This window comes from Manacus candei, unplaced genomic scaffold (assembly GCF_025592945.1).
Source record: "Manacus candei isolate 608988 ecotype Guabito, Panama unplaced genomic scaffold, ASM2559294v1 h1tg000017l, whole genome shotgun sequence".
Lineage (NCBI taxonomy): Eukaryota > Metazoa > Chordata > Aves > Passeriformes > Pipridae > Manacus > Manacus candei.
In genome coordinates, this window is record NW_026138065.1 from 10,202,284 (window position 1) to 10,228,841 (window position 26,558).

General features: G+C 34.9%; 1 protein-coding gene across 1 annotated transcript in view; it reads left to right on the top strand.

The window, feature by feature from the left end:
* TTC27 (tetratricopeptide repeat domain 27) overlaps positions 1 to 26,558 on the top strand; it is a 126,122-nt gene that overhangs the window by 81,286 nt on the left and 18,278 nt on the right. Inside the window, exons 11-15 of the mRNA XM_051783039.1 lie at positions 10,380 to 10,475; positions 12,595 to 12,717; positions 18,926 to 19,153; positions 24,406 to 24,504; positions 26,199 to 26,251. Coding sequence (XP_051638999.1) covers positions 10,380 to 10,475; positions 12,595 to 12,717; positions 18,926 to 19,153; positions 24,406 to 24,504; positions 26,199 to 26,251 — 599 coding nt within the window. The remainder of the gene's footprint in view (positions 1 to 10,379; positions 10,476 to 12,594; positions 12,718 to 18,925; positions 19,154 to 24,405; positions 24,505 to 26,198; positions 26,252 to 26,558) is intronic.

Below are 26,558 nucleotides of genomic sequence, written 5' to 3' on the forward strand. Positions count from 1 at the left end.
GCCTCTGGTTTTGTTGGGCAAGGTTTTTAGTGTGCTGAGTCCAGTCCTTTTGTGAAGAAGCAGAAGATCCTTTGTTGTCCAGTCTCTGTCTCTCTAACTGTTTGGTGTGAGTGACCTGCACAGACCATAAGACTTTGTCCAGCTGAACGGAAATTCTGTTTTGGTCTGGTTTTTTAATTGGTTGTGTACCAAACATGCTACACCAAAGACTGCTATGTGACTGTGGAAAGAACTGTGTTTTTGTGGATTCCTCCTTTTTTAAAAAGAACTGAGTCTTCAGGGTAGCTTGATATGCTTCTATTTTAATATGTCATACAATCAGGCATGGAATATTTAATGCATTTAGAGTGTTTTCATTTTCACTGGAAATTGAACTGATTTCAAACCAGTTGTTGCTGAAGATGTTTATTATTTTTTCTCTTTGGTGAATAGATCAATCATTAACAGAGAACGATAAGGGGGGCCATTTGTTTTTCCCAGATGTATAGAGAGCTTTCCAGGAACACGTGAAGAACTGGATTGGATGTCTTTCAAGAAAATACATATATTGAAAACAGACTTCTTCTTTATATGTGACTGCCTTTCTTTGAGATTGCTAAAGTTTAAACACTTTGCCCGTGTGTCATATTTCTAATGGACTTACCATCATACATTCTATGGTTGCTGGGTCAGGCTCAACTACTGGAAGAATGTGTATTTCCTGCCAAGTAATTTTTCAACAGAAACTACTGGGTATTGGGCAAGGTTTCACTGTATAGGGAAGCTATTCTTAGGAAAAAGATATTTTTTTTTTTTTTTGTGAGAAAACAGTGGGTGTCCCGAGATGTTATCTGAGACATTCTGATTCAATTCAGGACAAAAGTAACTGAATTTCTCTTCATACTCCTGTCCCCTTCACTGAATAATTAAAGATGTTCTTGAGATTTTTCAACTGTATGAAAATATTTGAAAAACAGGTATCAGTAAAAGAGCACTTAGCAGGTGTAAAAAAAAATTATATATATATAAATTGGCTATTTCTATTACTGCAAAAAGAGCAATTAAGGCAGCTGAATATCTATGGTTTCAGATTATAGGTGTCTAGATAAGAGTAGACAATATTCTTTTTCCTCTTTCCAGGAATCTAAGGAAGTCTTAGTAACATGAACCAATTATACTTGGTGTGACTGCCAGTAAAAAAATTCACTAACTTACATCAGTGCATTTTGGTTTGTGCTGTGTTTTTTTCTTTGATTAATCTATTTGTGTAACCAAATACCATCCAGTCACTACATTAGGTAGGAGCAAGCTGAAAACGTTTGCATGCTTGCAATTAATAACAAGGTCTTAAGAACTTTTGCTCTAAAATTCTTAAAGTATTTGTTGTTTGCATTCTTCAGAAATGACCATCTAATTCCTAAGTTCTAAATTTTTTCCCATATATAAATGTTTTTTTGTAATATTTATTTCTAGTATGTTTATTTATGTTTTCCAATGAAGCTTGAGTGACACTTTTTCTGCTACTTACATACAGTGTCTCTTTTTTTTTTTTTTAATTGCTTGTGTATATATACACACACTGTTGCACAATTTACCATAAACAAAATGCAAATGTCTGGTATATGGTAGGAAAGATCACAGTACAACAGAACAGATGGTTCCTGGTGGAAGAACAATCAGAGCTTAGGTGACAAGCAAGTTCCTCCTTTGCTGAAAAATGGACATGACCTTTGTTTTAAAGAAGTTAACTTGGTTATGCTTTTAAAGGGAATAACAGCCTTAAATGCATCAACCTTGAAACATGTTAGAAAATTCTGTAGTTGTAATCTATCTTGGAGAGAATATTGTGTTATTCTCAGGTTGATGCCGGGTGCTAACAATGAAATCAACCCTGTATACAGAGGCCACAGAGATGGCTGTCCTGAAAAAGCCTCTACTGGCATTCTTCTCAGCCCAGAAACTTTAAAGTATTTGATGAGGAATTGCTGATGCCAAGTTTCTTTAGCTATTGAGGGGGATAAGGAAATAGGAGATAGTAGAGGATAATCCATGTTCTGTATGCATGCTCTTAGTACTTACTCCCTTAACTGAAGAATCCATCAAAATAAGCTACTAGAAGATTACTGTGTGGTGAGTAGTGCTGAATCCAGTACAAGAACCTCTTGTTTTTACAGCTCAGATAGATTTCTGTGTCTCATCTAGGGTGGGAGAGGAAAAAATAGCAAAGTATTAGCTGAGGAATTAGTCTGCTGTTTAAAAAGGGATTATTCTAATTTGAGATAATAGGCATAGAAAATTTTTCGTTTCATTTCAGTTAAATCAGTGCTTTTCCTTCTGTATATAAAACTGCTAGAAACTGGAGCCATTTTCTTGTGTCTTTTTTTGAAAAAACTAATAACCTGAGTCACTGGACACTGTGATTTCTTTCAGTGTAGTGGTTACATACAATCAAGAATTTTTTACCAAAGCATTGAGCAAAGTAGTTAAAACACTTCTTTTAGTACAAATAGACTTAGTTTTGAAAACTGGCATCCTGAAGTCTTCTCCTTGAATGTTTCAGTTAATTTTGTTTCTATAGTTCCAGAGTCGCATTACCTTGTTACTAGGTTCTCTCTGTGAAGCATCCAGACATCTTTGCAATTCCTGTGTTCCAGGCACTCTGTAACCCTTCATTTGCAATACAGATTAGGCAGTCAGTGCTATACAATGCTGTCAAGTTAGCTTTAACAAATTTCAAGCAACTTGTTAGTTCCTAGGGAACAGTGTGATACTTGGTCCTCTAGTTGGTTTAAGTGCACACACCATTTGAGGACAATCCTAACAAGCAATAATGGAAGAAAGACCGAAAGGGTGACTTTGCAAAGGGAGCAAAAACACAAGTCTTCAAGGCTACAAGATTTTAATGAACCCAAGACTTGTATTTTAATGAGGTGTAAAAAAGAGGGTAAGATTTTTGTCCTTTTAAGCACTGAACTTCTGCAGAGTTCTCACAGAACATTTTTATCCTCCTGAGAATGTGAATAATGTAAAATCCCCAGTAAGTAGAGCTCTTCATCTTGGCATCTTTGCACAATGTGAAAAAAGGTCTTTTTGAGTTTCCATGAATCAGAAATCGTAATTTATAATAGTGATCACTGTAATAAATTTTCCTCAAGTATTTAATGTCATAATTCTCCTTTGAAAATTAGATAAATGAGTGGGAGGTTTCTTCTTGATGTTGAAATACATCCTTGCTTAATAGTTTTTGTTGTGTGTTTGGATGCCTTAATTCTTGACTATTCAGAGATTTTCATCATTTAACAGAAATATATAGTCTGTGAGCTTTTAAAAGGATAGCTCATTATTTCCTTGAAGTCATTTTAGTTTCCAAGCAACAAAGTCCTGTCTGAAATGTCAAAGTGCTGTTTTGAGTAATGGTTGAATGTAATATGTCCAAATGAACTGGGTTTATATCTATTTCTCTGATGATAAATTTGACAATCAATAAAGTAATCACTATTTGCTCATAATCTCTGTCATGAGGTTTAGGCTAGACCAGAAATTATTCTCTCCCAATAAGCTAAACTTCACTGCATTGTTATATGAAAACTGGTTTTATTGTTTCATAGTTTCTGGCATTGCTTCACTCGTAGTTTAAGTATTTTGATAATTGGATTTTAGAAGTCTATGTATGCCTCAGTTTGTCCCAGTGGTCTTGGTTGCAGGAGCTCTTGGTTTGACAAAGAGCTGTTGAAACAAGATTGTTGCTTGAAATGTAAATATGGGGAGTTATGCTTTTTTTAAAGTAAGATTACCAAAGGAGTGTAACTGAAGATCCAATTGCATATCCACAAGGTACTAAAATAGTTATAGTACTTTAAAAAAGCTTGGAATATCTGATCTAATTCACAGGAAAGAAAATTTGGAAAATCCTAACTATTCTGCATATTTAATTATCTGTATTTGTCACCCGTTTTCTAGTATGTATACAGTTTCTGAATTTTAGACACTGTTTATATATGTTTTCTTCAGGGATAATGCAGCTTTTATTTGTAATTTTCTGTATTTATGTATTTCCGAGTCTACTGTTGCAGAATAAGGCTGTGACAGTTCCTGTCTTAATACATCCCAAATTAAATTGAGCTGTAATACTTTCTTGTGCAGCATTTTTCAGGCTTTATTGTTAGAAAATGTAATTTGACAGAGGACAGTTTAAAAAATAATAAAACCAATTAATGCTTTAAAGCTTCAAGAATTATTTAGGTTTTCTGTTAGACAAGTATTTTAATATCACAACCTCCAGAAGTAAATATTTTAAAGCATTTAGAATTAAGTCTTAAGCTGTGTGAGAGTTTGAATTAATTTAACAATCTATCTCTGGCAGTTTTACAGACATGTAAGTATTACAGGGTTCACAAGAACTTATTGTTGCATAAACTTTAAAAATGCCCACTTTTTGTTTCATTAATACTAAGCAGTAAAAACTCTATCTGTGAGAACAGGTTCTGTGATAGGAAATCAAATGAGCTTTTTGATTTTTCTCATTTATTTACAATTTTTAAAATAAGCTTATGAATAAAGTAAGAACTTTATAATTCTACAACCAGAGTTACACATGTAGTTGCTGTTACTTTTACAAAGCTTTCCTCTACATTATTCTTGAGTAAATAACATAGGTGAGCTAAGTTCAGTTTGTGCTAAACACCTGCTAAATTGTTAGAAATCATAGTAATGATGAGATGAGACAGTAGGATTGTTTTTTCTGCAGGTGTGCTTTTATCTCTTGACCCCTTTGTCTGCAAACATCTTTCTTCCAAGCAGTCAAACAATTCCAACTGTGTCATCAGACCATCAGGCACTTCTGTGGCTGACTCATAAGCCAAGATCCAGCCAGGCAGTCCTGAAGCTGGTGTCCTTACTTTGGCACTTAGAATGGTATATAGGTTGTATGAGTACCTATAGGAACAGCTAGAATACACGAGCAGTAGAGTTGTGACATCAACTTGCTGCTTATAAATCATACAGAGGTAATGTACAGAAACAGAAGAAGGTCAAGGAAAATGGGAACAGTTATTTAAGCAGAGTGGTTATTCAGGCTGATTTGTGGGATTTTCAGAGGGAGTCTTCAGACTTGGGAGAAATTCAAGAAAAAGGACCTGAGGATCACAACAGTATCGTGAAAATGTGTCTGGAGTTTACATGTTAGAAAAGCCTGAAAGGTACTTTTCCATTCTTCCTCTTCTCTCTGCTGGGGATTAAGGTACTAGTCGGGTAGTACATGCTGGACCATGGCGATAGTGGGAAAGTGGAACACATGACAGTATAAGTTTCCTTTGGCATAGATCAAGCTAAACTCATGTCAGATATGGTAAAAACAGGTAAGAAGTGAGGCATCTTAGAGTTGATTAGAGGAAAACAAGAGCAGAACAAGATAATGCCACAGTCACCATGTTGGCTGAGATTAGGTGATAGAGAAACATTGTGGTTTATGACTGTTGTGAGCTTTCAGGTAGAAAGGACTCTTTGGTGGACGATCTCCACTGCAGTCCCAGAGCTATTAACTAGGGATTGGTTCTGGCAGGCTGACAAGATCTCTAGACTGAGAACCAGAAGACTAGAAAAGACTTGTCTAATTATCCTGCCTATAAAATCATAAATAAAGAGGAATGTCAGTTATACCAGGAGAAATCAAAGGGTATGAGGGAATATAATATGCTAACAAGGGTAAAGATAGTGGTACTGGTAAATGCATAGCAAGTAATCAGGTACTAAATTAGTAAAATGTTTTTAAATCAGGTGTTGTTGGTGGGAAACAGCTGGATACCTGCTTAGCAGTGGGACAAGACAGGAAAACAAAATAAACAAGCTATGATGGTTGACACTATCTGTGAAATAAGCAGTTGTGCAGGTGAAAGAAATGTGATGGAAGACTTGTGACTGGAAAATAAAAACTGGAAATGCTCTTGCTGGAAAACATAGATAAAGGGAAAATTGGTGCAGTGTGTTACTGATATGAAAACCTGGGAGAAAGTGAGTTGAAATAGCGTGAATAAAATGCTGTCTATAAGTCAAGGCTGTTTTGAGGAAGATATTTTATTGGGGACAGCAGTATTAGCAATATTAGGTTTGGATATGAGTAGGTCTATCCTCAGTGTTTTTGAGGTGAGAGGTCCAGATGAAATTAAATAGTTGCTGCACAAGCAAAAAGGTCTTTTACTGTTTCCAAGAAGTTTTTGATAAGTAATTAGTATCTTGCTTTTTTCAAAAGACAGGCATTTGGGGCTTTTTTGTTTGATTTGGGGGTGAATTTTTCCCTAAATAAGCTTGAATCAGGAGATCCTTCAAGTGAAATGCATGGGAAAAATATTTGCATATAGTTACAGGTTTACATAGTAAGGGGCATTTTTTAAATAAGTAAACTATTTTATCTGGAATAAACGGATTAAAAATGGAAAGAAGGATGTTAAAGTCTGCCATTTATTTACCTCAGATGCAAAAGGGACATGAAGATTATATTCTAACAAACAGGACAAAATCTTGTGGGAGGGACTTCAGACCACTTGGATGAATAACGAATTTAAAAGCTGTATTGTAAGTAGATTGAAAAATCAAATGGCATTATGTCGTAGAAAATGACAACTCTGAGAAACCCTGAGGGTATAATAGTATTTTCAGAGATTAAATACAGAGATAGGGACTGGCTAAAAAGAAAAAAAGATCTAGCTCTGTCAGCCACTGAAGATAATGGAGTGGATGAAGAGACTGAAATTCAGTCAGACTCAAAAATCAAAGCTGATATTTTAGCATTAGGACCACTTAGTGATGTTACATGTATGTTGAACATAGAAGCAAAGCAAGGATGTACAGTGGCAATGAATGTATGGGAATGACATCCACAGTGGGAAAAATCCTTTACAAACTTCATGTACTTTAATCATAAACTTCAACCAGCTGAGTTTGATTAGGAAAATGATTAGACGGAGGTTTATTAGTAAAGTAGTAAAAATGCTAATGTGATCATTTTAAATTAACATCCCAAACAGGCAGTACCTATTGTACTGCTTAAACTCGTACCAGAGTATGAGGTGGGGAGAAGGAATTATAGTTTCAAGAATGACTTTTCCTGCCTTCATGTGGCAATAATGTGATCTTTGCTAACGATATAAAATTCCATCAAAACTATCTGGTTTTGTTGTTTCCAGACTGGATTAATTGTATCTCTCTACTGTGATTTTTAACTTAAGGTCTTGTTATCTGTGACAGCTCAAGCCTTGGGAAAAGGGTGTGTTACATGGTGGGAGAGAGACCTGTTAAGTTAAATGTTTTTAAATGTTGCATATGGAAGAACTGATGTATCATTTAGAGTTTTGAATTTTAGTTAGTTTCTGCTATATTTCTTTTTAACAACTTTTAAGGCAGGAGTTTGAGTCTCAGGTTAAACTAAGGCACAAAATCTTACATCTGACTGTTGCAAGTATTTTGTATTTACATAGGGTTTTTATTACATGGTATTTATGTTGAAGGTTATTAATGAAAAAGAATGCTCACTTGGCAGTGCTCTCTTGTTGATTGTATTGATTTATTGTTCTATGATTAGATATCAGCTGTGCAATAATGTTAGGATTCTCATTTTCTTGCCACTATGCAATCCAAATTTTATCTCTTCAAGCATAATTCAGAAACATAGAATTCAATTTTTTAATAACTTATTTTCTATACTTCATTATTAGGATGAACTGTCAGAGCTTTTTTTTTAACCTATTAGGGAGTGCATAAACCATGGATTTTAATGGCTTCTAAATTCATTGCCACTTACTCTTTTTAAGGAATATATAATATTCATATATTCTACCTACACTTTCAGTTTTTGTTAGAACTCTGAACAGAGTACTTGTTTTGGGAAGAGGGAGAATTGTACTTGTTAAGTCATATTCTCCTACAACATGTCACTTACATAAGGCTTTTCTACTTGTGAGGTGTAAAAAAGGTATGGCCACAAATTTTCCAATAAAATACATTGCTTTTAAAAAAAATTTTTTTCTTTGAATTTCAGTTTTTCTTTTGCAACAATAGAAATTTAAAAAGGGGGGGGCAAAAAGCTAAAACAAGAACAAAACATTTTGATTGACTTAAAACATTTTTTACCTTCCATCTCCTGGTCTCCTCAAAAAAATTGTTCTGCAGGATGTATTTAGGATTTTCTGGCTTTGCTGAGGCTTAGAGTGGTTATTATTTTTAAATTTTTCAACTTTATTTTACTACTTTGTCTGGTCTCATAAAATAATTCCCCAAGGAATTGGATGATTTTTCAGTTTAATTTTTGTTGCAACAGAGTGTAGAAAAATGTGCTTCTGCATAGCACTAGAACATTTCAGCAGAACTAAACCAACAAAATATCACTTTTTATGTAGTTTGTATTCAAGTCTGTAATTAAATAATATTACTTTAAAAGTTTTATTTTAATCTAACTCCTTTTGGATTGCCTGAAACTGCTAAAAGGAATGTGATTTTGTTAGTCTGTCTTTTTCCTTACTACAATACACCTTAGCCATTTTCTTGCCATAGGTTTCTGGATAATCTGGAGGAATTTTATTAAAAAGAATGTGAATAAGATTGAATATTTTAAATATTAGTATTTAAAATTGGGAGGTTAAGCATGGATTTAAAGCCTCAATTATTGCTGCGCGTTCTGATTTTTTTCCTCATTAAAAGACTGAAGCCACTTAGTAAATCCCATAAACATCAATAACAGTTACAAGATGCTTAGCAGTTTAAATCATGTAACTGATTTTATACAACTATCATTAGCATTATTAATATAAATTGGGTAGCCAACAGTTGAATTTAGAAAGAGAGAGAAAGAGAGGGAAGTGATCCTGTACATTTTTTCCCTTTGCTTGGGAATCTTTGCATTCACTTACAGGAAGCTGAGAAAATTCTGACAACTTGTCTAACTCCATCTATAAGTCTTTGACTGAGTTATAAGCAAGTCTTTGGTAAGTGAATCATCTGAAAACAAGTAGCTTAATATTCTTTTATTTATACCTCTGACCTTATATTTGCTACTTTAGTGACGACTGGCATTTGAAGAGAGTTTCTCTCGTCTTAAAATTCCCAAACAACTTTCTGGCTATAGCCTCCTTTAATACTGTATTTTTCTTGCTATTGAATTTTGATTTAAATAACTTCTGATGCCTAAAAGAAAATTCAGGGAGAAAAAACTCCGAGGCAAATTAATTTTGAAGGTGAGATAAGGAAAGGATTTAATTTATGCCTAGGCATAAAGTTACAAGATGTACGCGTGCCCCTCTGTTACCCATGTTACAATTTATAATACTGCTTGTCCAATCTGGGGTTCTCCCACCCTTTGGCTTTTGCCCTGGTCCACTCTCAGTCATGCCTCTTGGGAATTGGGGCTGGGGACTCTGAGACGCCTTCTTCATCAATCTTCATCTTCTTCGGGGCACAGGGGGCACACATTCACCCAGTTTTGACTGTATTCTTGCGGTTCAGACCAGGATTAGATGTCCTCAAACAGAAGAGTCTCTCTTAAAGAGAGACTAAACATTTCTACTGGAATTCAGTGGATATTGATGTGGGGAATCGGGGTAAGAGGGTTGGGGAATGTGTGTAGTTACTATGCTAAGGGTAAGGGAATAAGTGCTGCTGCTTCCAAATTTACTTCTACTATATAACTACTTATAAAACTTATAAAAATTAGAAAAATCAAAAAACCAGATGGACTTTAAGGTATCACTTCATAGTGGGTTTTCAGAGAAAAACTTAGTGGTGCAGTTTTGCTATGTGAAAGTTACCATTCTCTTTCAAAGGGCTTCAGAACAAAACATTTCAACAATCCAAAGCTCCACCAAAAGAAAAATAAATAGCCTGAATTGAATTGTATGCCAAGTCACAATAATTTATTCTGTATTAGAATTGTGTTTCCAAAACCATGGTCCACTATAATATGTTTGTCTTTTTAATAAGAAATGTCATGCCTAAAGTACATCAATTTTATTGTAGGAGAAAACTAGCTAAAGGATTGAAATGCATTAGGCAAAGTCACTTTAATATATGATGCAGTTCAACTCTGCAAGTATATTTGTTTGACGTTGTAAATTTGATTCCTATTCCCGTTACATACACTTTGAAATTGGAATATCTTCAAAGTTTTTTTTATCTATTATTGCCTGTGATAAAGGGTTTTTACATAAATGTTTATTATATTTTCTTACGTGGGATAATAAAAAGGCTTGCAGCATATTATGGTGTAAGTTTACTGACATTTAGTGTTATCTTGATTAAAATTTCTCCAGTATGTAAAGATTGCCTAAAATTTGTAATGCTTTGAATTTATGGGACTTTTTTAGGTTGATTAAATCTAAGTAAATACTAAATCAGGATATACTTTGCATTTACAGGCACTTGCAGACCAGTTTGAAAATGCGAGTACATCGGCATCTGAACGCATGAAGGTTTTCTACTGTTGTCAGGTGCCTCCACGTTGGGCCATACAGGTGTGAAACAATCTCATTTCAAGCTTTTCTTAAAAGTCTATGGTGCTTATTTTTAATACTGCATCACTCCAAAGTCAAGAGAGCGTGATATGACCTTGAGTTGAAATACTGTAGAAATAAAGACATAACCTAACCCACACCAGCTTTTTCTGGAGAGAAATCAAGTTGTACAGTGTTTTGCTTTCAGATATCTTGTTCTGTCATGCACAGAAGTAATTGATTGTTAGTGCAATTCTTCTTTACTTTCCTTTTCCCTCCAATAAATAATAGACTAAAACTTACAAGCTTCCAACATTATTAAAATAATCTTGCCACTGCCTTACTATTTATTACTGGTTTACTAATGATAGTGTTACTTTTATCTTTGTTTCTTTCAAAGTTCACTTCAGGAAGTGGATCATGGTGAAAGCAACCAAACTTAGGAGTCAATAGTGACTGAAGAACAACTTGAGTTGTTCTTTTTTTTTTGTTTGAGACATTCCCCTTTTTACTAGTGCTGACAGGATTTTTTTTACCCATAACTACATTGTTTATCTTGACCTTCTAGAACAGAAATCTACACAATAAAGTCTTGTCTGATGATTCTGTATTTAACAAACTCGAGAAAACTGTTTACATTTCATACCTCCAAAGGTATTCATGTTGTTTACTTTTAATGGTGTTTTATTCAGTTTTGATTTCTAATCTCAGCACATGTTGTTTTAACCAATCATATCTTCTCCAAGCATTCTCAAGTTATTCTACATAACCTTTCAACAGGCACTTCCAATAAAACTATCAAATGTGGTTTTCATTTCCAGTTGTCAGAGTGGCATTTTCAATGCAAACCAGTTTTCCAAGCCCAAGATAGAAATGCTAAAATAGGGGTTTATAGTGAAAGATGGTTGCAGTCTTCTAGTCATAGTAATGAAGACACATTGCCTCTATATATTTTACCAAATTTAACTCTGAGTAGATTTAATTAAACATTAATGAGATTTAGTTCTAGACACTAAGAAATGTTGGTTTTTCCTAAGTGATTAATGTCAAGCTAACAAACAGGTTTTCAGAGTTTGTTACATATTTACATCAAAGAGGTATAGCCAGTTGTTTTTGTTTTTTTTTTTAATACCAGTTACTATTCCCCTGTAGTAACTCCTTGGATTTGTAACAGATGCTGAACCAAGTCAATAAAGAGAGGTCCATTGCATCTGTGGAGAATTTCAGAGAATTCATTCAGGATCGCCAAAACCACTGTGAGGTCAACTGTATGGGATCTCACAGCATAGATAGCTGCCCTTATACAGGATACTCCCATTTATTTTTGCAAACCTAATTGTATATCTGTCATACATTGTAAATAAATTACCCTTTCTTCAAAAGTGAAAACTTATTTGCAATTTTAATCTCCTCTTTAAAAATAAAGACCAAAGACAACTTTTCTAAGTCATGAAATCATGCCTTATTTGTTTTTAAATTGAAAAGATAACTCATTTAATTTCATAAGTACACTGAAATAATTGCTGAATTTGAAATAACAAAGAGACTGGCTTAACTGTGGGGAAAATTCAACTAGGGAGTTGAACCTGAAGTCAAATACAATATTGCTTTGGCTAAAAACTAACACCCTTTGGCAGTAGCTGTTTGGGACAGAGATTTCTCACAAGTACTGAACAAAATTGTTTCAGAGCCTTTCTCTCTTTTTCCGCAGGTATATATTACTATGACAAAGCATTGCTAGGAGTGGCTTTAGTTCCCTACTTCAGCCTCTGTTTCCCACTCTTAGCATTCCCAACATCCTGCAGCAGCTGTTCTCCAGCCACATGGGCCGTGTGCCTCATTTAAGGGCTGGAAATTCATCTCTGTCAATTCATTCTTGCCATGCCCATTTCCATTTTTGTGTTATATTGTTAAATTGTTCAAATCACAACAATTATTATTCAGTTGGTGGGGGGTTTTTGAAGTATATACACTGAGGTTCCAGCTTGAAGTTTAATTGTTCTTTTGGGCAGAAGAGTATAATTCTGTATTATCCGTTTGCCCCTTGTTAGAGGCATTTCTGACATGAACAGCAACTTTTTAAAATGTAAATAGTATTTACTTACCTATTTTCAGTTACCTGGAATGTCTTATCTTTCAGCGTCAGCTTGCAAGTTTACTCTTTGACCTGGGATGCACCAGCTCTGCCTTACAAATATTTGAGGAACTGGAAATGTGGGAAGATGCAGTAATCTGCTATGAAAGAGCAGGACAACATGGAAAGGTAAGAAAAATGTTTTATACGGCTGAGATCCTGTCTTGAAATAGCATCTGAAGGAGGAAGGACTGTCTGGCTTTAGCTGTCACTAATGACACTCCTACAAGAGTACCATGAGCAAAGTGTGCTTAGGAAAAGTAGACAAATGGTATATGAGCTTGTCATAACTGGTGAATGCCAAAAAAACTATTTGGAGTAATAACCACATGAAACAGAAGTTGGTAAATAAGAAATAAATTGAGAAGCAAGAAGACTGTGATAGTGATTCTTGAAAATGTTTAAGGACAATTAAATTAAGTATTACCAATAGACAGTAAGGTGTAGTGTGGGCATTTCAGGAAGACTGTAGCTGTCATTCATGGTGGGATCTTGAAACTTTAGCTGAAGAGGATATTAATTTTCTTTCCTACTCGATTTCAAACTGTTAACTGTAGTTTTTAAAAACAGTTTAAATAGAATAACATCAGTGCTTGATGTATTTAATTACTTTATGTTAATATATTCAAATTACAGAATCAAACATTTGAGAAAAGAGTTAAAAGGCTTTATTTTGATAAGTCTGTTTTGATGTTGTCCTAAACTTTTCCATCATTTCTTTAACACTGCTACCACTATGTGTGATCAGAGCCAAACAACGACAAGATAAAGCCAGCACCTCACTCTAAGTGTCAGTGGCATAACTGTTTAAAAATACTGGTAGCAGGCTGTATCAGCCTTCTTATTGTTGATTATTTTTCTGATACTATTAGAACAATGGTAGGAAGATTCTGGAAAATAATACCTGGAAGCAATGCCTACTTGTATGTAAATTTAGCTGTGTTCTCTTTCTGGTGCAACCTCTCGCACAGAAAGGCTGTAACATGAATTTAAGCTATCAAGCAACATTTTCAGAATTCATATAGATTTCAGAAATATTCAGTTCAGACAAAAATATGGTGGGTTTTTTTTTCCATTCTTTCTCCCTGTTTGGTGTATGGTAGCATTAAATATATGAATGTATGTGTGCCTTTATGACGCCATAAGGACAAAGACTATGCTTAACATAAGTTTAAGGAATAGAGAGATATAAAAAAAGCAGTGTCTCATACTTACATGTTTTTTCTAATTGTCATGTATCAAAGCCTAGATTTTGGTCATTATAAACTGACAGATATGTCTTGCTGGCAAATCCTGTGTCACATTATGCATGCCTTGGGGATAGTATGTTAATATCACAATCTTTTCAGTACAGTGGAGAAATAGAGGTCAATATTTTCCATTTCCTGGAAATGCATTCTGTCCCAGTTACATTCACAAACTGCCCTTAGGGAGTTATGAAAATGGCACTCGGAGAATAGGACAGGATATCTGACACAGGAAACTGCTTAGAAATGCTTTCAAAATGAGGGATTGTGCTGTGCTTTGAAAACCAGAAAATGCTATGTAAGTACTAAATAACAGTAGTGCTGGAAGAAAGGGAGCTTCAAACCAAAAAAGACAAAATTAGAAACATGTAACTGTGCACCAAGGAGAGTGACTATTTGTGCTTCTTATTGAAAAACATTCAGAGGGTGAACTGCTTATATTTATCAAAAATGTTTTTATCTTTTTAAATGTGGTAGTTATTCTTGTAGGAATGCATGAAAATCTACTAGAGCAATATGTTGATCAATGGATGTTCATATCATTAATGAGTTTAGCATATATCTACCCAAAAGAACAAACTCTATTTAATAAACTTCTGTATGTTTTTCACTCACAAATTCTTTTATGTAGGAAACCTGAATTTAAATACTGAAACATCTAATAAAACATTCAGATATCATCAATATCAATGTGTTTGATGAGTACTTACACATCCAAGTAATATCTTCTTTCCTCCTACTTTTGAATTATCCACTGATAAAGAAACAGAGCAAATATATAAGACCATGTGAAGCTCCACATGATGCAGTTGGAAAATACATAATTCATTTGGTTATAACAGGGCCCTGTAGCAGTACAAATTTTGCAGAGTAAGATGTCGCTCACATTTAGCAAACTTTTTTGTGGATTTGTTACTGTTACTAGATATGGCTCTATATTCACTCGTTTCATAACCTGAACAAAATTAGAAGGAACTAATATTATAACATGAGTCAACAGAAGAGTAACAGAGTGCCAAGGGATGAGCGAAAAAGGGCACAGAAAAAGAACTAAAAAAGTATTATAAAATTTGAATGTACAGTATGTTGATAGTTGCTGTGGCTTTCTCATTGTTTACTCATTGTATTCTGCTAGCAGACTTGTTGCAAAAGGAGGCATCTCCATGTGTGTGGTGAGGACTGGTGTTGACAAGTGTCCCTCTTCCTTCTTTTAGTTGTGAGAGGGACCCAGAGATTTCCAGAGTATTGTTAACATTATACAACTTTATTTGGTTAAGGTGTAAGAGATCTCTTCCACCTCACTGGAAATGGATAATACACTGAAAACAGTACTATTTCCCTGCTAAAGAAAGAGTGAACCAGAAATGTGAATTTTCAGTTCTTCCATTTGAAGTGAGGTCTTTGTCCCTGGCAAGAACTCTATTGCATGGTAGCTGCTGACCTTTGATAGACCTTTGATAGATCTGCCTTTTTTCATCAGCTGGGTATTCCATCTTAGAATACTATTTTCAGCCCTATCCCAGTTCCTTCATCTCATCAGAGTATACATCATGATGTGCAGTCTGGTTTTAGACCAACATACTCCGGCAATCCACATTCTACAGGGTTATTTTTCATGTTATGACATAGCAACATAATCTCAAAACATTTGAGTGTGGAAACACAATATGGCAAGATCTCAGAAGCTCACCTTTAAATTCAGGAATGGCTTCCCAGATGTGAAGTAGTACTATTAGCTCTTCAAGAACTTGGATTCATTTCCACTACATATCATAACAGTCATAGAAGGCAGGTGTGCATTCCTCTATGTAGCTACAAAGCTAAGAAAGAAGAGTAAATGTCTCGCCCAAGGTCATGCATGAAGCTACAGGGAAGATAAAATGAAAACCAAAAAGCTTTCCTTTTCTGTCGCTACCTTTATCTGTGCTCATCTTTCTGCTTCTTCATGCTGCTGCTCTGGTAGCCAACTAAATAATGCGCAAGCGGAAAAAATGAAAGCTTTTTAGGAAATACTTAGAACTAGCAAAGGAATTAATAGACAGCTAATGGAACTGGTAGATGTGTGAAGAATGAGACTAGGAGAGTCTTTTAGGAAACAAATAAAATAAAAGCACGTGGATGGGATGGCAAGTGGAAGTTTATGGTTGGGAAGCCAAATGCAGGATGAATCTTGAACTTGGCTTCCAGGAGTCTGTGTAGTGAGTAATAAAAAGGTACCACCTTTTATTTAAACTAGACCCCTCTTCAATGAGTGGAGATTTTTGTGAAGCATTGGCAGTTCAATTCCCATGCCAACCATAGTAGTCCAGAAGGCAAGATAAACACCTAAATCTTTCTCATATTTAAATCAACGTGACTTTTGAACTAAGCATTGAATCCCATCCATTCTGGTGCTGACCGTTCTGTAAAAGCAGTATTATAAATACATCTTCATAGTTCCATTTTAGGTATGTTTTCATGGATAATTTTTGTATCAAGTCTTATTAAATTTAGATATAACTTTTAGTTATAAAATATGCCAATTAATCATTAATACGTGTTTAATGGATAAGAATAAATTGCTATATTTCTTTTTATGTATATTGTGTGAACTGTGTGGAAAATGTTTCTTGATAATATTTGTTGTTAAGATTTGTTTTTGTAGAAGCAGGGTTCCTATCAAAGATCAAATGTACTTTTTTGAAAATAGTTTACTACAAAGTTAGGATAAGGGAATTTATTTTTTTTTCCACAAAAACCTAAACAGAATGAACCTGTTTTTAAAGTATTATCTGTTCTTGCAGAAGACAAATGTTTTTATAGTACAGGGTTTTGTTTTGTTGTTTTGGTTTTTTTTAGTTTGTAGTTATGAACTTTGTACTAACCTTTAAAGATTTAAGTAATAAAAATGTTTGCAACATGCCAGAGAGGTGATCAGATAGCTAATCAGATGAAGAAAAAGTCAGACTTCTGCTTATTTAATTCTCTGTTTTATCTGTGTGCTGAAATATTTATGTTGGCAATGAATTTTTGTAAGCTTAGACCAGAACATGACATTTTTATGCTCTTAAATGTGAAATACTGTTAGTGAATGATTGTGTTTCCAGTCTAGGCATTGCCACAGAATAGCAACCTGAGCTTAGGAGTGCTCTGCAGAGGAAGTGGCAAAGAAGCAGCATGCAATGCACTTTTCACCTTGTATCTCCTGTTTACACAGCAACATTTCATTCTTCTTTCTTTATCTGAAGGGGAAACAAATCCACCTTATCCTTTGGTGCCTAATGTGATTACTGCAATTATAAAGCACACAGTTCTCTCTGCTCTAGAAAAAAAAATAGTCTGTAGGTCTATTATTAATATGTCATAGCAATTAATGGAGGCAGGTAAGAGGGAGTACACTACACTTTAACCAATTCCCTGGAAGTGTTCAAGGCCAGGCTGGATGGGGCTCTGATCAGCCTGGTTTAGTGTAAGGTGTCCCTGCCCATGGCAAGGGAGTTGGAACTAGATGATCTTTGAGGTCCCTTCTGACCCAAACCATTCTATGATTCTGTTAGTACAGTCTTCTAGTTAGAGAAGATTTTTCTAGAGCTTTGACTGGGCTAATTTTAAACATTAAGTAATAATTTTTTTGACTTTCTTAAAAGTGCTTGACATCAAGTTATTTTCCTAATAATCAACCACCAATTTTCTCCTTAATGGGATTCTGTTTTTGCTAGTTTTAAGATTCTTTGAAGAATCTGAACAATGCATCCCTTCTTCACATTTGTGCACTTCAAATATTTGTAGGCTTTACTGTTACTTTATTTAACAAAAGTAGCAGTAACAATGAGAATGAGATGCTAAAATTACTATGCATTAAATATTTCAAAACAAAGTAAAAAAAAGGACATTTTTCTAAAGATGATTTTCGTACAGGTTTGATGAATTTTACCAATTGGAGTAAGAGATTTTGCTTCTCTAGAGTTCTTCTGAAGGTCAAAGAAAGCAATTCTTACAGAAACAAGAAAAGCAGTAATAATTTATATGCAGAGATGATGTCAAGTTTCCTTTTAGATAAACTAGATATGATAGAAGAATGACTCGTGTTACAATGTTGAACTTTAATTCTGTGGTAGGCTGTGTTGGATCCTTCTTGGTTTAGGTGTTTCAAGCAGATCTTTTCTAATAGAAAAATTATACTGATCTTAATTATGTATGTTACATTTTTGCAGCAGGGGACTGAGGTAAGAGTTCAATCTGGACAACAGATCATCTGTCCCAGTGTATTTGTCTTTTCAAAAAGCCACAGAAAGCAGATTGTCTCTTGTTTAAAAGAGAAACAATAATTTTATTGTTAAAGCGAGATGGTGGCCCTGAGATAAAGAGCTTTTGAAAGTTGGTTATAGCCCATAATCGATGTCTGGGAGACACAGCTTGTGTCTTCTTTTCCATAATGTTGTATATATATTGAATATATTTTATCTCAAACTAGATAAATCTATAACTACATGAATTTATAACTTCTGCATCTTGTGTAAAAGAGTAGCATTTCTACAGCCAACAGTATGAAAGTGGATTTGTCTTTAGATGTAATAGAATGGACATCACTATTTTCAGAAAGGTGCAATTAGAGAAAAGGGAATGAGAGTCATTGCAAAAGTACTTATTAGGGAATGAAAAAACCACAAATTATAAACTATTAGGATTGCAGATACCTTAATGGTGCTGATACTGCATTGCTATGAAGTAGGTGTAGGTTTGATGTCCAGGACTGATGTTTGCTCTTGGGACAGAATACATACCTAAGATGTAAAAAGAGGAGAAAGCTGCTGCTTTTTTTTTATGGTTTACTTCACCTTGGTGTGTTAAACAAAAAGCCATCATAATATGTTGATGTTGAAGTGGTTTTTTGTTGGTTTTTTTTTTTTTTAAAAATCAGTTTGGAACCAAATTCTATCTAGGCTTCATGTTTGATGCTGTGTTGGATGAAGATACTATTTCCTCACTAGCCCTACTTCTTAGTCTTCAACTGATGATTGCAAGGTGCTAAAGCATTATCGACTCAGGTAGGTAAGTAACTGAAAATAAATAATCTCACTATTAATTGATTTCTCTTTGTTCTTTAACAGGCAGAAGAAATACTCAGACGGGAGTTAGAGAAAAAGGAAACACCAGGATTATATTGTTTGCTTGGTGATGTTCTTAAAGACCACCAGTATTATGACAAGGCCTGGGAGCTCTCCAGGCACCGCAGCGCCCGTGCCCAGCGTTCCAAAGGCCTCCTTCATCTCCGAAACCGGGAATTCAGGGAATGTGTGGAGTGCTTTGAACGTTCAGTACAGATTAACCCTATGCAGGTTGGGAAATGATGCTTAGTTTTAGTGTGTTTGGTTTTGAATGATGATACTTTTTACAAAGACAATTCTGTGCACAGTTGTCAAAGTAAGAGCTTATTAGTATTCTTAGCAAATTTTTCACTTCATACTTGAAAGCCTGGCCAAAAAAGGTAACATGAAATGAAGACATCCTTGCATTCAGGTCCTTATATGCAGCTAAATCTTTGCCTGTTCACCTCTTCTATTTCAAAAAGATAAAGCCATTGAAAATTAGTAATTACCATCAAATAAATGATGAACAAGTGTCAGGCGGAATAGTTACAAGAAGAACGCTGTGCAGTCTATAATGACATTATCCTTTGCTCTGTCTATTGGCTTTGAGTTACAAACTCTGTTCTCTGTATTTCACAGAAATCTTTTTAAGTCTTCTGGTCTGTCCTGTTCTGGAGTCAGGAGAGGCATTGTGTCACACTTGTGATGACAGTAGCTTTTATTACAGGAATGTGTCAAAACTGAAACCGCAGTCAAAAGAGTTCTCTTGATGAAGCTGGTTATTTTTACAGATCCTTTGCAAGCTGTTCTGCAGACATCTTTTGTAATCTTGTTTCAGTTTCTCAGCCACTATATTCCACCCCAATAAGGTTCACCCCATGGAAGGTCTTGAGATGTTAACTAGCTTTGTGGGTTTTTATGTACAGAAATGTGCTCTTCATAGCCATTTCCAGGTGCGTGTAAAAGTAGGGTATTTCCTCCTTCTTGCTCTCCAAAGAACACTGCTGAAGCTGCTGTTTTGAATTCCACATAACTTGCTAGACTTCTGCTTTAGAAAAATTTTAAAGACCTCCAGCCTTTCAAATAATTTATCATGAAACTTTTTTTATTTATTTTGATGATGTATTTTATTCCCATGAATCAGAGTCCTACTCTTATTCAAATGAACTCCAACTAAGTTATAAACATCTCTAGAATGGAAACCAAAATGACCAAAAATGCATCTCTTGTCTTTCGGTTCTGTTACAGACTCAGGAAATGCCAACAAAATATATATTACTCAGATAGGGACTTCACTGAAATCAAGAGGACTTCCAGATAATAATGGGCTGCAGAAGATAGCCCACAGGGCTCAAAACTGAGAAATATTTTGCTGAGATGCTTGTTTATTTTGTATCCTATCCAAAGAAGCTTAAAATGAAAGCTGTCTTCATGCCTTCCCCAATAAAAAGGGAATTCTTACCATTCTTTCCACAAAAAAACCCAGCTGAAGTTCATTCTATATCCTAAATATATGATTAAAGAGTCACTGTACTTCTTATATTGTGGAAGCAATTCATACTCCCTTTCCAGATATCTAAGGGATGATAAAATACCATTTCATTACTACAGTAGATCAAAGGCAATGAATCTTGGGGTTTTGTTTGAGTGGTTTTGTTTGTTCTTTATACCCAGCTACCATGTTTTTTCATTTAACCTGCAGACTTGTTCTTTTTGAGTGTTCTCGTTTTTCTAGTACAGCAGCTTTTAAAATATGTCCTCTTATTCTTAGTAATCTCATTTATTTTGTTTTTAATTGTTATGATTGTCTAGTCTTTTTAGAACCTTTTTGAATGACTATATGTAGTTGCCTCAAACCTTGAAATGTATTGTCCTTAAATGTTTCAAGTCTTCTGCAGACCTTTACTCTTTTAGCTGCCCCTTTTAGTTTTTATCATAGCTTTTCCATTTTAAGTAGCTCTTAAATTTAACATCCTCTGTATTAAAAGAGTTGCCTTTGTTTTTGAAGGACTAGTGAATCTAGATACATACAAGTATCTTTTGTATAGTAACATTTTGAATCTGATCATCCTGGTAAGGATCAAGGTAAATACTGTTTTCTGACTAGCTTCATATCTAATTTCTTATAATTTCATCCATTATGGTATTTACTAAACTATGTGGAATAATTGGAGTCTCCTTTTGTTTTCTGGGATTTCTACTTTCACAGCCTTAAGATATCCCCCAGCATGTTATCTTCTCCACTTCAGTCAAGTATTCTGAGATACAGTATATTGCTTATTACTGAGGCCTGTAATTTTAATCCATACCAGTTCTGTTGTTCTTTTACACTGTTAACTTCAGAATTGATCATACAGAAAATTTTCTTTACATTTCTTTACATGTGGCATTTTTCCATCTGCACAACCCATTCCATTTTCTGCATGCTTTTTGTGATTGCATCATAGCATTTCATGCAACTTCTTGACTTATTTCCCATCCCAGAGACTTTTCATCTCCTCCTTCATCATGTCCAGTTCTCACATTTTTTTCATTGTCACAACCTTCATGCATAGGCAAAATATCTTGCCTCAAATGATTAAGAAAAGAAAATTATTTATCATTCTTTGCAGTCACTGTATGACTTTTGCTAGGTACCTACTCATGTAGCTTTTCTCCATAGAATTAAAGAATCATTTCACTTTCTTCTCATGCTGCAACTTTTGCTTGAGGAATGAGTTGACAGGCTTAAGCATTAGTAAGCCAGTTCCTGAGAAACGTAGCTGCTCACCATCAGCCTTAAAAAATTAAGATGGTGGAAGCTTTGGTCAAATCAGATTCTGGAATTACAAACTCAGAAGTGAGACTGTGCTGCTGCTACTCATTAGGATTATAAAAAATGCAGTGATTGTTTTTCTCTCACCCTTTACACAAGCACTATTTAACTTGTATCCTGAGCTGTAGTTGTAGCTCGCCTTCAATTTCATACTTGATTGCTTCTGTCTCTACCCCCCTTTTCATGTCCAGAAAGTTACTGATCTAGAAGGAAGATAAAGGGGAGTTAATGAGGTAGCAACCATGTGGGAGTGCTGCACTTCTGGAAATTTGATGGATAAAAGAGCCTTAAAAAATGAGATTGACTAAATGTTTATTTCCTGTTAATTTTATCCTCTGAGATTTGAAAAACATAGTTTTCTCTTCATGTGTAATTTCTTCCTTGATTGATGAGTTTACAGATCATGAAAGGTGACAGGCTGGCAATACTGAAAAATAGATTTTCATGTTTGCCCAGGCAACTGAGAGCCCCATCTTCACCTATTTATCCATGTGCTCTAGGGATGGGCCATCCATGTACACCCTCAAAAGCAAAAGGATATCTTTATTGTCCAGCTTGTTCAGTTCTTTTTTCAATATAATTAAGACCGCCCACCAGGGTGCCAGATCTGACAGATGAATTTCATGTGTTTGTATTCTGGGATGTAAACTTTGAAGGAGACTAACTATAAATTCTATAGCAGATAGGTCAGGAGCAGATATCATATTACTGATTTTAAGTTGGGTCTCAGAGACAGGAAGATTAGTCTAATCTGGAGAGAACTACAAAAATGTTTCCTACAGAGTTTGCAATTAATTTGTAGAGGTAAAAGCTCCTTGCATATGAACCAACATCTTTGTCCTCAACTCTGTAAAATCCCTGATTTGCAAAACTTTCTAAAGTAATGTTTTTGTGTTTAAATATTTGTTATGGTTTCCTCAGAAGAACCTGAATTATCAAAGTTGCTTGCATCAGAACTAGTCCCCCAAATGCAAGAGAATATAAACATTAAATAGACATCTTGAAAAGTAATATGTTTTGCAATATAGAGTTAATGTAACCTGGTTTTCCATCTTCCTCTTCCCCGCCTCTTTCGCTCTCAAAAAAAATTCCAAGAACAACTGTTTATGTTTTTTTTACCTTGGCATTAGAATGAAGAAATTGCGGAGTTTATTGCAGTAGGTAGTACTATCTGGAACAATTTTGCAGCACCTTATAAAATGTTCTGATTTGTTTTGACTGTATACATTTAAAGAGCATAACGCTGTCAGAAAATGTTCTGTCAATGAACTTAGGATTTAATGATTTTTTTGAATTACAGAACTTTTCAAAAAGGTAGTAATGCTTAATTTGCAGCTCTTTGAAAATTAACCATGTGGGAAATCAGGAACTTGGTATTAAAGACCTATGAAAATACATATTTATTTTGCTATAACTTATACTTTTATCTAATACTATTTAGAGTAGAAGGGACTATTTCAGTTGGAAGAGACCTACAATGATCATCTAGTCCAACTGCCTGACCAATTCAGGGCTGACCAAGTTGAAGCATGTTTTTAAGGGCATTGCCCAAATGCCTCTTTAACGCTGGCAGGCTTGGGGCATCAACCACCTCTCTAGTGTGCCTGTTCCAGTGTTTGACCACTCTCAGTAAAAAAAATGCTTCCTAATGTCCAGTCTAAATCTCCCCTGGAGCAGCTTTGAACCATTTCCACGTGTCCTACCACTGGACAGCAGACTCACTGTGAGTCAGCAGTGAGCCCTGGCAGCCAAGAGGGCACCACGTTCCTGGGGCACATCAAACAGAGCACAACCAGCAGGTCCAAAGAGCTGATTATTCTGCTGTATGCAGTGTTGGTGCAGTCTCACCTTGAGCACTGTGTGCAGTTCTTAGTCCCACAGGTTAAGAAGGATGTGAAAGTCCTTAGAAGCATACAGGGGAGAGCAACAAAGCTGGTGAAAGGGCTGACTGAAAGCAATGTCCTATGAGGAGCAACTGAGGACTTGGGGCTTGTCTAGTTTGGAGGAAAGGAAGCTGAGGTGTGACCTCTTTGTTCTCTTCCTGAGTAGAGGGAGTGGAGAAGGGATGTGCTGAGCTCTTCTCCCTGGTTGAATCTGTGTGGATGAGAGGTATTTGGCTGTAACAACTAAAGAATTTAAATACAAGATTATTGAACTGGTAAAGTTCTGTTCTCTGTGCAAGTACATTTCTATGTCTAACCATTGCATTATAAACTCAAAGATTGATATTCTGACAAGTAGAGACATAAGTTTGAAATGTTCATGTTTGGTCACTAGAGATGTTTTCTGTAAAATGGAATTTCCTTGAAATACATTTCCTAGTGTTTACCATTTAACCTAATCATAATACTATAAAGTGAATGTGGATTTTTCGTAAGTTAAAACAAAATATGCAAAACTCTAAATAGCTATGACTTTCTTCTTAAACAAAGATGCACCATTAAAGAGCACTTCACAAATGGTTATGAGGTCTTTATGTAGTCAACCTTTGTTTATCCATATTTATTAAAAACTTGAACCTAAAGTTTTCCTATAATTGCATATAGGATATTATTTTTCCAGTACAATACTGCTATAGCTGAAGACCAGGTTAAATTGATAAGAGTTGCCTTCATCCAGGCAAATTATTTATTTTATGCAGAAATATCTATGTTATATATGTGACCATTCATTTTTTTCTCTCCAGCTAGGTGTATGGTTTTCCTTGGGCTGTGCATACATTGCTTTAGAAGGCTATGAAGGTGCTACCAAAGCATTTCAGCGCTGCGTGACATTGGAACCAGATGTATGTACTTTTGAACAAGCGATTCAGATGGTTTATCTAAAAGCAACAAGGATGTTTTCATTATAAACAAGCAAGGCAATAACAAAAAACTTGTTTAAACCTTAGCCCTTTGAATAAATTAAACTTATGCATGAAGGATATATTTTTGTCATGAGGCATCAAAAAAATACTTGCCCAATACTTAACTTTGTCCAAATGTGAGTGTGTGAATGTTAATATATATTTATGAAATTCCCTTATGCTTGCATAAGTTACTAAATCAGAGAAAAGAGAATGAGTAGTTGTGAGGAGAGCTAAAAAGAGAGATAAAACAAAAAAATTAAATTAAAATACCTAGTCCTTAGGTAATCAAATTCTCCTGGAAAAAAAAAGGTCAAATAAGTTGTTGTGTGACAGGTAGATTTGTAACTATATAGTTAATGAGCACAGGGGAAACAGAGCTTAGACATTTTTTCAGGATGCAGGATGTGCAAGTATACATTGCTGTTTGACTGTGGATTGCAAGAGTGGAGGTGTCAGCTGGAACATGTCTCAGGAATAAACTGGCAATACTTCTGTCAAAAGGCCTGACTGCCAGCATGTTGTTTGCTTAGAGTTAATGCCACCTATGTGATAGAAACTATTATTCATTCTTTTCTCTTGAGGAATGTGAATAAGAGAGCAATGAAAGGTGACAGAGTACTCTTTTTTCTTTATTATAAAATGAAATAAGTTCCTTGGGGAAAAAAATGTATATAAAGACAACTCTGTATTTAAATGGAATTCTTATTTTATATATTGATTTTTTTTTTTTCTTGTTCAGTATAGTAGATTTACTTTCAAGTAGATACTAAAATTGTATTCATTTATCTCTCTAGGGTCTACATTTAATTGTATTCATTTGACCAAACCAACTGACTTCTCAGTGGGTTAAGTGGTATTTCTTTTATGAGTAAAGGGTGCTGGGCTGGCTCTCAGTTATGGAGGTGAAATCTATCTTTATACAGTCATCTGCAGCAATGTAGTGACCGTTTTTATGAATTAAGTCTCAGAAAGGTGTCCCGGCATGATTTAAGTGCTCCTTAAACCTGAGGATAACCTTCAGTACCACAGTGCGTTTCAGTGCCGGGCTCAGGTTCTATTCTTCAAATCTCTTCCAGTTCTCGCTTTGCTGAATTCAGTGCTGGGACTTCACATTTACAGCAGTGTAAGGCAACGGGCAGGAATCATCTCTGTATGTTGCTCTGCAGGTTTTATCTGTTTGCCTGAGATGCATTAGGGGACATTCAGATCATTTTTTTTCAGTAACAGAGAGTGGTGCAGGTAAGTAGCTTCCAGCTAGTGAGAAGTGATGAGCTGCTGGCAGCAATGACCTTTCCAGCCTTCCCAGCTAGATCCAGAAGAGGATACGTGTTTACAGTTTAGACTGAAGGCAATAGCTAACTTAGTGTGAGTTATAACAGTGTATTCCAACAACAAGACAGTTAATTGGTTATTATATTCCTGATTGTTGTTGATATACTAATATTTATTTATTTCAATTTTAATAAAATAATTTGTATTTTGATGTAATATTTTAACTGCCTTGTAGAAAATATGTGTCAGTGTGTGTGATTAGCAAAATTGATGTTTGATATTAGTTTAATTTACATACTTTTATCAAGTAAGCACAATATAAGTGCATAAATTTTTTGGTATTTCTTTTATCATTCTAGAATGCTGAGGCCTGGAACAATTTATCAACTGCTTATATCAGATTAAAACAGAAGTAAGTACGTCAAAAGGATTAGAAGATACTGCTACCAAAACAAATAACTGAGATTTCCTTTTTTTTGACATTAAAGTTTTTATTCTTATAAGGTGCTTACCTCATATTTTGTAATTCTTAGCCCTTCAGTTCCCTCTCCCTGGTTAAGTCACTGGTAACTATTTCATTTCACAGGAAATAGCTTCATAAGCTTTATACAAGTAGCAACCTCTCTCTACTGTGTTTTCTTGTTAAAAGTATTTATGATGTAGTAAGTACAACCAGTGCAAAACATTCATAATAAAATTGGAAACTGATTTGACTATGA